Below are 12028 nucleotides of genomic sequence, written 5' to 3' on the forward strand. Positions count from 1 at the left end.
TTATTTATCTCATCAACAGAGCCATATTGCATATTACTTTCCTCTGTTACCAAGTGTATGAACAGCATGGGTATTACGATATTTATATATTAGCTTGTTATTTATGTGCTTTTAAAAACACACCTCTTAGCACTTTTTTAACATAAAGTTGTCCAAATTAATAATGTTTTCTAATTTAAAGAAACCTTTTGTCTCTTTTGGGAGATTTAAAAATTGGTTTTATATTTGTGATCTTTGAGTTGGTGTGCCTAAACATATAAATTACATTAAAAGAGTTCAAGTTAGAAAAGAAAGTTTCTAGAGCTACTCTTGATGAAATTTTAAGTACAAGTTTCAGAATGTTTTCAGGGTTAGGTTTTTAATGATGAATTAATTAGGCAAACTATAGAATTATATTGGAAGTTTTTAAAAAACTACTTCAGAACAGTGCTAAAGGCAGAAAATAGTATAGTTCTCTAAACATCATTTTGATCTATAGTCTGTATTCAGTAAAGCAGGTAAATAATTTATGTACAATTTGAAAACAAAATTAATGGAAGAACCTCATGATGAATAATACATATGAATAATGTTTATGTTGTATTTTGGGTTTAGAAGACATTTGCAAAAGCAAAATTATCTTGTTAACAGGTATTTTTACTATTAAAGGATATAACTTCATCTAGCTTTGCTGAATCATGATTTTGTAATATCCATTTTACTACTGTTTACTTTCTGATTTCTGCAGATAGCCTCTTTAAGAATCAGCATTTTAGCAATATTGGTAGCATCTGCATCAGACCATTTGCAGTAGTGAAAGACTACCTAAATAAACTGCATGAATTACTAGCAGTAATTAAAATTATAGTCTTAATTATGGCATAATTTTAATATCACTAGTTATAATTACAGTATGCAAACCATTAGATAGAACTCTACAGAATAGTAACAAAGTTATTAAAGCTATCATTTTAAAGCATTATGCTTTCTGAACCATTAGGATCATAGTAGCAATGTACCATAGTCCATTACAAAAGAAATGTACTTTCTGGTTGCTCTAGTGAGCAAGTAATGTATTAAACCAGTGTAATGCTTAACAAGTGTGAACTATGCCTCTGTTTTCTTCCCATGTCAAAAGCTCAGGCTAGGAGACACTGGTTTTTAGAAGCATGCAATACCTTTATTTTCTGCAAGGGGGAATTCATGTCTCCTTCATATTCCACCTCCCTGTGGCTCACAATTAATACTAGCCATTTCCCTCTGTTTATTACATGACTCTTATATACTATCCTGCTCCTCCCCTGCAGTAAGCCCACCTCCTCTCCCCAGTCAGTAGAAGATTTCAGCTCCTCACGTGGGGTAGTGGAGGAGCATGCTCAATAGAAAGACACTAAAAACATGGAGGAACCAACTTTGCAGCTCTCAACAGTCTGCTCCTACAACAGTCTGCTGTTGGACTTAGAAGAAAGAATATATATGCTGGTGAGTGCATATTTGTTCCGCTAGGGCATCTCTTGCTGCCAGTACAAGCCCTACCTCTCATTCTCTAATGGAGTCCAGGACCTTTCACCATTTGGTTGGTTATAGGTTGTTGATGTTTCTGAACTTGGGGTGCCTTGTGGCCTTCCCGTGAGAGTTGTGGAAGAGGGAGGAGAGTCATTCTACCTTATTCATAGAAGCTGCAAGTACTGGGCCTAACAACTCTTACGCTGTTACACAATAATGAAACTTTGCTTTTTTTTTTTTTTTAATATATATATATATTTTCTTCCCTTAAGTTTTTATGAGAATTTAATTCTTTATATTTTACTTTCTTCTTGCAAACTTCTGATCTCTTCAGTTTGGACTCATCAGTGTGTCCACTCATCACAATGGGGAATATGGCTGCTGTCATTACCTAATGAAGTAACTATGTGCTTTGTCACTAATATATGGTTGATAATATAGTTCAGATTTCATTGCTGCAGACCTCTTGTATTGTTCACCAACAGGACTTAAAGGCCCTTGTAATTGCTATTATCACAACTGTGATTAGATGTCAAAGCCCTGTAGTGACACCTCCTGAACAGTTTAACTGAGCTTTTAATTCTGCTGATTCTGATTGCCTATCTGTTAACAGCTTTTGTCTCTAATAGTCTATTACTTGAGGTATGAGTACACATCTAGGGAGATCAAAGACTATTAAAATAACTGACTTCCAAATGTACTTCCAAATGGGAGTAGTGGTGAACTTGTTCTGAAAACCATGTTTCCAAGCCTAGGAGACTTTAGTTTTATGTTCTAGGAACTTTTTTTAAAGTAAAAGTTTGAGTACACGAAGTAAGGATCCATTGATTGCTTCAGTTACGCTTTGGCTAAACAAAGCTCTTTGTGTTTGTAACATGTGCCAAGTTACGCCATTTTGAATTAGTGTTCAAAGGAACAAAATTCCAAGTTGATAAAATCCTGAAACAACCCTTTCTGCACTAGCCTAGGGAAGCAGCAGTACTGGTATGACACTCTTGTCCCAGTTCCTTAAATTGTCCTGCGGCCCAGTTACATTCACTTTGCTCTGCCTACATTTCCTAGTTACTGGCAGATCTCAAGTTACATGGGTGGTGATAAGGTTGGGAAGTCACAGAGATACTAGTTTGGTTTTCCATGTGCTGTCCATTGAGTCTTTAGGAATTTAGATTTTTTGACATCTCTGTCAAAATTAGCAAAGTGCTAGCGAGGAGGATGGATGTATAAAGTTACTAGCTAGGTCTTTTATTATATGGTTTTCTTGAAAACTAGGAGAGGTGATAGACAAGTGAAGGTTTACCAAATTTCATCAGTAACCATGAAACATTTATTCTGGGAACAAATGTGTTAATTTTCAACTTAATTATTTTCAGAAAGCCAAAACCACAAGAAATCTTGCCATGTATTTCTCAGCTGTAGTAAACGCACAGTAATACAATTTTTGATAACAAGTAAGCATTTAAAATAATAAGTTTTGTCTCTTTTCAGGAATATCCAGCGCGATTACAGAGCAATATGCAGATGAGTAGGAGCCACACAAAATTAGAAAGAGTAACACAGCATGCCAGCAGGAACAGTAGATGTACAGCAGCTGAAAGAATTATATTGTCATTGTAATGTCACACTTTTGCCTAATTTTAGGGAGTGTTTGTACAAAAAAACAAAACAGCAAAAAAAAAAAATTCAGAATTCAAGACGAAGGTATTTTTAAGGATAAGATAGCTTTGCGTAATGTGAAAAGTGGAATTAGTTTGAAATTTGAATTCTGTGTTGGAAACTTTATGTGGAATTCATGTATCAAAAACCAGAGAGCAGTAGCGTTTGATGTATTCTAGTGCTGTCTCTGGCCGAAGTGTGACAGAGTGTTTGCATCTCCAAAGGTGACTGAATTCCAAGGCCCAAGTTTTCCCAGGTGTTTCAGTTTCATTGGGATAGTGGAACACCTTTGATTATGTGGCGATAGGGGTCCATCCATTTTAGCGGCACGTAAACCCTTGGCCTTTACCCAAACTTGGCCTGTCCCACTCCAGAGCGGGTGTAACAGGCAGCCCTCTGTCCCTGCGCAGCTGCCCTCGGCAGCTCGTCTTGCAGGTGAGCACCTTCGCCTGCTAACTCTTGGAAGGTGAGCATGCAGGGCCCATCCTTACACGGAACGAAAGCAGCGCTCCCGGCACGTCGAGCTGTGAGAAGTGCTGCGTTGGAGCAGTGAGGAAGAGAAGCCTAGCCTGCTGAGGGTACGAACTGCACGGAGCTCGACCCGCGTGGAGCCGCCGGTGCGTACCGGGCGGGGCCCGACCGGGGCGGACTCTTTCCCCGTCAGGGAAGGGAAGGGAAGGCCACCAGGCGGCTTGAGGAGCGGCCGCTGAGGGGCGCGGCGAGCAGCCAATCGGAACACTCGTAGCAGGAGCCAATGGGGGCAGCTATGACATGGCGGGAGCCGTGTGTGGGGGCTGGCGCGCGCGCAGTGAGGCAGCGCTAGTTCCTGTGGTGCTGTGTCGGCCGTGCACCTCCCGGACCCGCAGGCATGGAGCCCGGACAAGTTGCGATCATCGGCAGGTAAAGCCCCTCCTTTCCTCTCCCCTTCCACGGGTAGGTGCAGTCCCCAGGGGAGGAGCAGCCAGCTCGGCTTGGCCCCTGGGGGATCTGCGAACGAATGCCCGGGGACGTGCGAAGGAGCTGGGGCGCCGTCCAGGCGAAGTCCGGCCTGCCTGGGGTGGGCTCGCCGCCTCAGCGTGGCAAGTAGGGCGCTGCCGCGGCCGCTGCAGGCGTCGGCTGTGGTGGCGAGGTGCTAACTCGGGGCAGTCGGTGGGGTCCGGCGTGTGCAGCGCTGGTGCGGGGGAGCAGTGCGAGGAGGGCGGGCCAGGTGCGGGTTCCTGCTGGCGTTCGGAAACCATGGGAGGAATGCACCCAAGGGTGTCTTTACTTCAGTCTCTGACAGCTTTGTGCCAATTAAAAACTGCTGCCTTTTTTCATTGCAGTGTTTTGTGTGTGTAAGTGCAAGGGGAGTGCAGAAATCCAATAATAGCTTTAAGATCCTGTTTGTCACCTATGTCAAAACTCCTGCACTATACTTTATTGACAGCAGTGTTTCTGACTTGTGTAGGAATGCATTGTTTTGTCTTCTTGAGCTAAACCCGAAGTTCTTTATTTGATCAGTAATCTGGTGGGAGAGAAAACATGGGCCAGACAGTAACAGTCCCTCAACACACCACTGTAACTTGATGCTAGAAGCATGCTCTCCGTTTATTAGCAAGACCAGTTGAGGTCTCAGGACACGTGTCTTGGTGCCCTCATGTGACGGTGGAGCCGGGGAGCGCAGTCGGTGTGCGAAGGGTCGAGAGGGCTTGGCTCTCACTTGCTGTGCCTGCTGTGGCACAATCACACTGAAGGCAGAGCAACTCTTTCTGGTAGCACCTGCAAAAGTTGTGTGACCAGATCTGATTGTTAGTACTTCATCACAGGACCCAAAATTACAGTGTTTAAAGTGTCAAAAAGCACTGTCTTGGAGTCAGATATACTAATACCAGGTCGTAGTGTTGCTGTACACTGGAGTAACAGTGCAGGCCTGATATGTATCATTGACTTACTCTGTAGCTCAACAGAAATATTATTAAATTAAAAAAATAAATAGAATTTTAGAAATATTTTTAATCAAACCTTATCAATTTAAGGAAACTTAATTTAAAAGTGCAATTTGAGAGATTGTGCTAATTTATAAAGACAGTGGTAGCTCAGATATGCTTGTTAAGGTTTAAGTGATCCAAGTACTTTTATTTGAGAAATACTTGTTAGCTAGGAGGCTACAGTAGCTCACAAACCTTGACAATACTTTACCTTTTTCATAAGCATGTTTGTTAGTAGCTTGCCTGAGAACTGCTGAGGTGTGGGCTTAGTAAAGTGAGATTGTGTTTTTTCTTTTAAATGAGAAGTATCAAGTGAGAACTTACTGCCCGCTCAAAACTAAATGCAAAGTTCCTTTTTTTTTTTTTTGTCCCAGTTATTTCCACTGATTCCTGCTGTTTCCTAAAACTTCCTGGTTTGTTCTTTCTTTTTTTTAATATGTAAACCAAAGGCTGAATATGTTCCTGTTTTCTCTTCCTTCTTCTGTCATCTGCCCTACTGCTTTATCTCTGACTTTTGCTCCCCTTTTAATCCTTTATCAATGCCCTAGTGGCATTGCATTTTCCAGTTGCCAGAGATTGCTTAAGTTTAATACTGCAAATACAATTATTTTGGAAATGACAGGAAATGCATGTAATTATTAAACCCCCACTGTTGGTATGGAGTTCTGCTTTTGTCTCTGTTAGGGAATTATTTATTTTTTTTTTAATCTCAGGTTATTTAAGCTTACGACACTGTGCATCAGTTTGAAAAGACTGCACCTGCTATAAATCCTAAGTTAAAACCTGCATTGCTTTGAGAGACATGATAAAATTGTCAGTCCCTTCAAATTTCTTCTCTGTGTTTCTCAGTAATGGGACTTCGTCAAAAGGTGTGGGGACATAAGCAGGTTGTTCCTGTGTGTTTCCAGCATGATAAGAGTGCTTCATCTAAAAATAAATGTAGTGCTACAGGAGGGTAGGTGGAAAAGTAGTATCAAACCCATGTTTGGTTGTTTGCCTTTTTTCTTCCCTCCATTTTTCACATGCTTATGATAATTCGCATGCTTCCTGAATTGCTGAGCACCCACAACTTCAGTAGCTGGGTCTCAGTTTTTTCTGATCAGCTCTGAAGCAGAAACCTGAACTCTTGGACCACTAGGCTGCTGTCTGTCTTCAGACTATGAACTGAACAAATTAGTTTTGGGTTTTTTAAAAAATCTTTTTTAGTGTAATTTTATGCACTAATTCCAAGTTAAGTTTGTAGCTGCCAAAAGTATTGATACTCGAGTCCAGTGTCCCAAAGTAGTAGTTCCTACTATTTGAATTCTGCTGTCCTTTTTCTATTTTATTTGGATTTTTTTTTCCCCATTATCTTTCTCCTGGCTCTCAGAGAAGCTGCTACACAGCTAGCAAAGGATATTTCTGTTAGTTGTTTCTTATCAGCATGTAACCACTCTTTTAATCGGTTATTGAAGAGTCCAAGCTCTGTACTCTTTGCAACGTTTGTAAGACCTCATTCCTCAAAATAAATGCTTCTTTATTAATTGGCTGATATTTATTGTCTTTTCAGTGGACTCATCGGTCGCAGCTGGGCCATGGTGTTTGCTGCTGGAGGCTTCAAGGTGAAACTTTATGATGTTGCACAACAGCAGCTAACAAGCGCACTGGAAAATATTCGGTAGGTCACCTGGCTTGAAATGACTGGGATTGTAATGAAACTGGGGGATTTCTGTGATTATGGATAAACAGTCATCTCTTAGTATTTAAGGGAGCAGAGATTGTAATCTTTGAAGAAGGCTTTAACTTTGAAATACAGGTCCTGTTAAGATCAGAACTGTATTCCCGTATCTCTCAATGACAGTTCTGAAGAGCACTTTAATTCTTAATGATATAGGAGTTTTAAGTTTAAATCCAAATTCTTGAAACAATATTTACCATGATTAGTTAATCTATAGGCTAAGCTTAAAATACATGAACAGAAAAGTTTGTACGTGGAAAGACAGCAAGGACTCCTTCAAAGTGCACGTAGGTTACTGTGGATTATTGAGAAGCCCTGCTACAGTTATGGGTATTCTATAACTAGAATTTTTTTAGTTCTTAACTAGTATTTTTTGGGTCCTAGAAGAACAAGTTGCTAAAGGTGATCAGTTATAGGAAAGGCTGGGAGTCTTCTTTAGAAGGAACAAATCTGAGGGTGACAACATGAGAATAGTCACATTGGTTCAGATCAACAGTTCTCCAGCCCTTTTCTCTGTTGCCTGAGGCACTGTAGCTAAAGTCACAAGTTTTTGTTGCATGACAGAGCTACAAGTTCAAGTCTTGCTCCTGTTTCCCAACCTTCAGTGCCTTGAAGTTGTTTATGTATTCAGTAACTCTAAATTTCTTCCAAGAATTTCTCTTAACCTTCCCTTGAACCTGTGTGAATCCTTTGGCATCCTCCATGCCAAAGGACTTTGTGTTCTGCAGGTTTACTGTTTACTGGGTGAAGAGCTATTTGCTTTTGTTTTGAGCCTGTCTCCTCGACTGCTTTGTTTGGCCCATACTCCTTATGCTAGAAGGGACAGCGTCTCATTGGTCCTGTTCACCTTCTTGAGGATGGTCCTGGAAATAGAGCTGGTTTATGCCCATGAGACCATTTTTAAAATCATCTATTTCCCCCACACCTCTCTTTCTAAGTAGGTGTTAGTCAAACCAACAATTTCTGTTACTCACCTAGATGACAGACACTTTTGTTTTTTTTCAGATTTACTGTAATAGTGGCAGTGAGGATGAGGTTCTGGATCACTGTGGAGGGGGCAGTTCTGCAGTCTACATTACTAAAGACAGCACTCACTTCCATTTTGTTCTTTAATAGGAAAATTAGGACTTCAGCCTTCCAAGTGTTTCAGTTTGGAAAAGTGAAGCATAAAGTGTTGTGTGTAAGAGGGAAGAGTGCTATTTGAGTGTGTCTGTACTGGCCCATGCCTGCATTTGCTATCCTATAGGAGTTCAAGGCAAGTTTTGCCTTTTACTTAAAGTATTCTTAACTTACGATTAGCTTGTGTATCTTGGCTGTGATACCATACTAGTTTAAAAGCCTAGTTCTGGATAATGTAGGTTTTGTGACGCAAATACTATGCAGTTTTGTCAGCCAGTGTTTTAATCATTGTATCTATCAAAATACAGTCAAATTTGAACTTCTTTGCACTGATTTCATTGCACACAACCTGCAGTAAATCCCTTTGAGTTACTAATATGATACTTGTGTAAAAGCTGGAGCTTGAGTAGGTTATGAGGGCTTGCAGGAGAGAGTGGCAGGGGAATGCCTTTGGAGTAGTCTGACAAAGCCAGCTGGTGGCTGCTTTTGTGGACTTGCTGGGATTTGCTTTCTTTTTTCCCTTCAAATAGCTAGTACGTTAAGGAAGGCTTTTAGGCTTAGGGTTTTTGTGGGTTATTTTGGTTTTTTGGTTTTGTATTGAAAAGTATTTGTACCACCCCAGACTGCAGTCCATGAACTTTCAGTGTATGGAGATCCTCTACATATTAAGAAGAAACTGAAGTGTGGAGATGACTATTTGTATCTTCCCTTTATGAAACAAAAGTGAGATTTGACTAGTAAACAACATTCCCCTCTAAAAGGAGGTGATACTTCTTTGACAGAAATGGTACTTATGTATTAAATATTCTATGTCATTAACTTTTATCACATTGACTTGTAACTCATTGCCCTTTATATAAATTCAGAACTCCTCAGGATTCATTAACCTAAAGAGTTCAACTCTCTCAGAACAGTAGATAGGTAGCCAGTGGTATGTAGCCCTGGAAGAGGACTTGAGTGAGGCTGGGATGGACCTGCAGTCATCAGGAGAGCCTCCATGTATCTGTATGGAAAATCTGAAATATATCTGTAAATTTATTCAAAACGCTTGTCATGGGTAAAAATACTTGAGATTAAAGCATGGGATTTGGAATAACTGGAACAAGAGGAAATATATATTGGGCATCCACAGTATCGGTAAACCAGATACAGAAAGAAAGGGAGAGTGTGTTTACTAAGGCCTAACATGGTGTGATGGATTTACCACCTGTCTACCTGTTGACAGACACATGCCAGTCAGTGCCCTGACACATGAAACAGCCGCACGTTGGACTGAACTGGGTGTACCAGTGGCATTATTAACCAGTGTCTGCTCTAATGGAACAACCTTATGTTCCGAAGAAGCACTTATGAACAGCTTTATGCTACAGTTGACCTACTGAATACGTGCTGTAGTAACCTGCCTTGGAAAACGTAACTCGTGTCCAGTATGCTGTCTTTTGAGTCAGTGTGATTCTGGTTTGAGTGGAAGATTGCTAAACTTTGAAATAACGAGAATTAGAAAAGCAAGTAATACCCTATTCCTGAAAATAATTCTAAAAGGATGTAGAAAAACTTTAGTGCATGCCCCCAAGAAAACTTTTGCGATTCTTGTAATATGTAAACTTTTTTCAAATAGTTAGTGTGCTACTGTTGTAAACATAATTATGCTGCTGATAAAGATTCATAAATTCCAGTGGAAATGCTGTATATCTCCCCCTATGTAACTGGTTCATGTTTTATATAGAACAGTTTTTGCACACATAACGAAAAACTTGCAAGGGGGGAAAGTTTGGTTGAAGAGGACACTAAAACTTGGATATTTGCACATGTATTCTGTGATTTTTGTTCTAGTAGATATTGGTTATATATGGTATTTACTTAGATACAAAACTTTATCTCTTCCAGGATACAGGAGCAAGTGACTGATTTTAATATCTAAAATCACAAACAATTATATGCATAAAGCTATAGATGATTTTATTAAAAAACAACATAGCAGATCTTGGTGCATGGTACTGAATCTAAAGTAAAAGTGAGGCTGTTCAGTGAGAATTACTTGTTTGTCAGCTTTATCTGACTATAAACTGGTCCTCTGCATGGTTCAAAGATGTTGGACCTTTAAACACCTGGAGCCAAGCAGTCTTGAGATCAAAATGTCGTACTTCCTCTCTTCATTGATAATTAATTTAGCCATAAATAATATTGAACTTGATAGATAGTGCAGTATCGCAGTAAGCAATGTCAACTTTTCCGTGTTGCAGAAGCACAGTTGCTATGAAAACTGAACAAGATGTGGGAGCTGGAAGAAGTGCATTCCCCTGTCCTACCCCTGGCCACGTGAAGTACTTTAAGAATTCTGTACTGTTGTAAATGGGGATCTGGAACTTGTAACAGAGTGCCTGATATATGGCAGGTCACAAGGCCAAGGAAATAAACCCTGACTCTCTTTATAGCCAGACTTTTGAATGACTTTCCCCTGTAACACAAGTTCATTGTCTTTCTGTTTTCAGGAGGAGACTAGTCTCCAGAAAAGATGTTAGAATGTATATTACTTCTTGCAGTCTGGTGCCCTCTTATGCCTTGTGTGTATGAAAAGGGGAACAGTTTACTGGATTGGTTTTGTAGCATGAGGAGTGCAGTGATGCAGGCTTTGCCGCCTTTTCATGTGGAATGTTCCATGGCTATGTGGCTAGATACTTTCCCAAGCTGGCTTTCTCTTCCAGTCTCTGTTCTGTATTGTATCAATACTATACTCATATCAAGGGCAAAATGAAGCTTAACTGAAGTCTTCCTTGATAGTTTTATATATCTCATTTGAGGGGAAAACTTCTAACTATATGATTCTTTTAAAAGTGTGTTTTGGTATTGAGTGCCTGACACTGATGCATCAGGCTTGTGCTAAATCATGGGCTTGATTCTGCCTTTTCAGTTTTTCTTTGCTCTCCTTCCCCACTCTTCCCCTTGAAAAGTGTGACTAGCTAGGTGAAATTGATTCATTTGCAGAATTAACTAGAGAATGTATTGATAAGCTTTGGAAGGGGATATATTCTGTCTCTCAAAAGGTTCTGCCTGGCCATTCTGTAGTTGAAAACACCTCCAAAGGGAAGTGTTGTCTTTTCACCTTATTCCTCTATGGGGGCCAGTCCCCTGGGCAGCTAGGATATATGATTTAGATATGACTGATCTTTGTAATTGCAGAGGCTGTGTTTTGAGAACAGCTATGTTGTTGACATTTGCCTGGTATACAGAAGTAACAGATTGTCCAAAAAGCTGTATAAATGTCCATCCGTGAAGGCTTTCAAGGCTTGGCTACGCAAAACCAAGGCTAACTGAATGTGGTGTTAGCAGTATGTCTGCAGGTATAAGAAGTTGGACTTGAGACTTTCCAGGGCCCCTTTCAGCCAGTGTATCTGTGACTCTGGGAGACCCAAGTTTCAGGCTGGGTTGGCATGGTTAGAAGCAAAGATGTGAATGGTGGGTCTCTGTTTTCGGTAGGCCTACTTTGGGTTTGGTGAAAATTTCCATCTTGAAGCTAAACTTAAACAAGCAAAATTAACACCCTGAGAGTGCCATGGCTGGAAAGCAGTTTGTATGATAACTTCAGGAGATACCAGAATTTTGATTTGCTTTTGTGCACCACCATGCTCTTACACTGTAGTCCTTTGCTTTGTGCCTCTTCAAAACTGTGTCAAAGGCAGATGTGTACCATCCGTCTTTAATATACTGCCAAACCTATGGATGAAGTATTCGACAGCTTTGGATCTCTCTTGTCTGGATAGAAACATACATACTTTTGTGGTCCAACTTGTACTGCAGTCTTATGAAGACATAACATGTAATAACTCTTCCCTGGTGGTCTGTTTTGTGCTTACCTTTAGTCTGGGGGAGGCAGGAAGAGGGAAAGTGGCTGATAATGGCTTTCAGGCAGCTAACTGCAACTCGGTATTAGCGGCTTACTATTTGGCCATTTCATGTGTGGACAGTGAGCTTGTCCCAGTGTTAGGGGCTCTCAGTTGGCCACTTGATCTATTGTGTCTCATGCTAGATAGATGGGACCAGTGATGTTCTGTTTGGTCGTTTTGCTTTGTTTTTTTTCCCGTGCCAA

The 12028-nt window shown here is 40.5% G+C and overlaps 1 protein-coding gene across 4 annotated transcripts in view; it reads left to right on the plus strand.

Moving 5' to 3' along the window:
• The first annotated feature begins 1433 nt into the window (after positions 1-1433).
• The window catches only part of CRYL1 (crystallin lambda 1), a 66680-nt gene continuing 56085 nt past the window's right edge, over positions 1434-12028 (plus strand). Inside the window, exons 1-3 of one of the 4 annotated variants that reach the window (XM_057399658.1) lie at positions 1434-1461; positions 2971-3033; positions 6655-6762. In XM_057399658.1, coding sequence (XP_057255641.1) covers positions 6680-6762 — 83 coding nt within the window. In that variant the 5' untranslated portion in view covers positions 1434-1461; positions 2971-3033; positions 6655-6679. Of the gene's footprint in view, positions 1462-2970; positions 3034-3887; positions 4039-5905; positions 6061-6654; positions 6763-12028 lie in introns of those variants that run through there. The other 3 variants (XM_057399657.1, XM_057399659.1, XM_057399656.1) reach the window with 3 other exon arrangements.

The sequence above is a fragment of the Pezoporus wallicus genome, unplaced genomic scaffold (assembly GCF_028554395.1).
Source record: "Pezoporus wallicus isolate ANWC-B61680 ecotype Strahan unplaced genomic scaffold, APGP_CSIRO_Pwel_v1 scaffold_6446, whole genome shotgun sequence".
Classification (NCBI taxonomy): Eukaryota; Metazoa; Chordata; class Aves; order Psittaciformes; family Psittacidae; genus Pezoporus; species Pezoporus wallicus.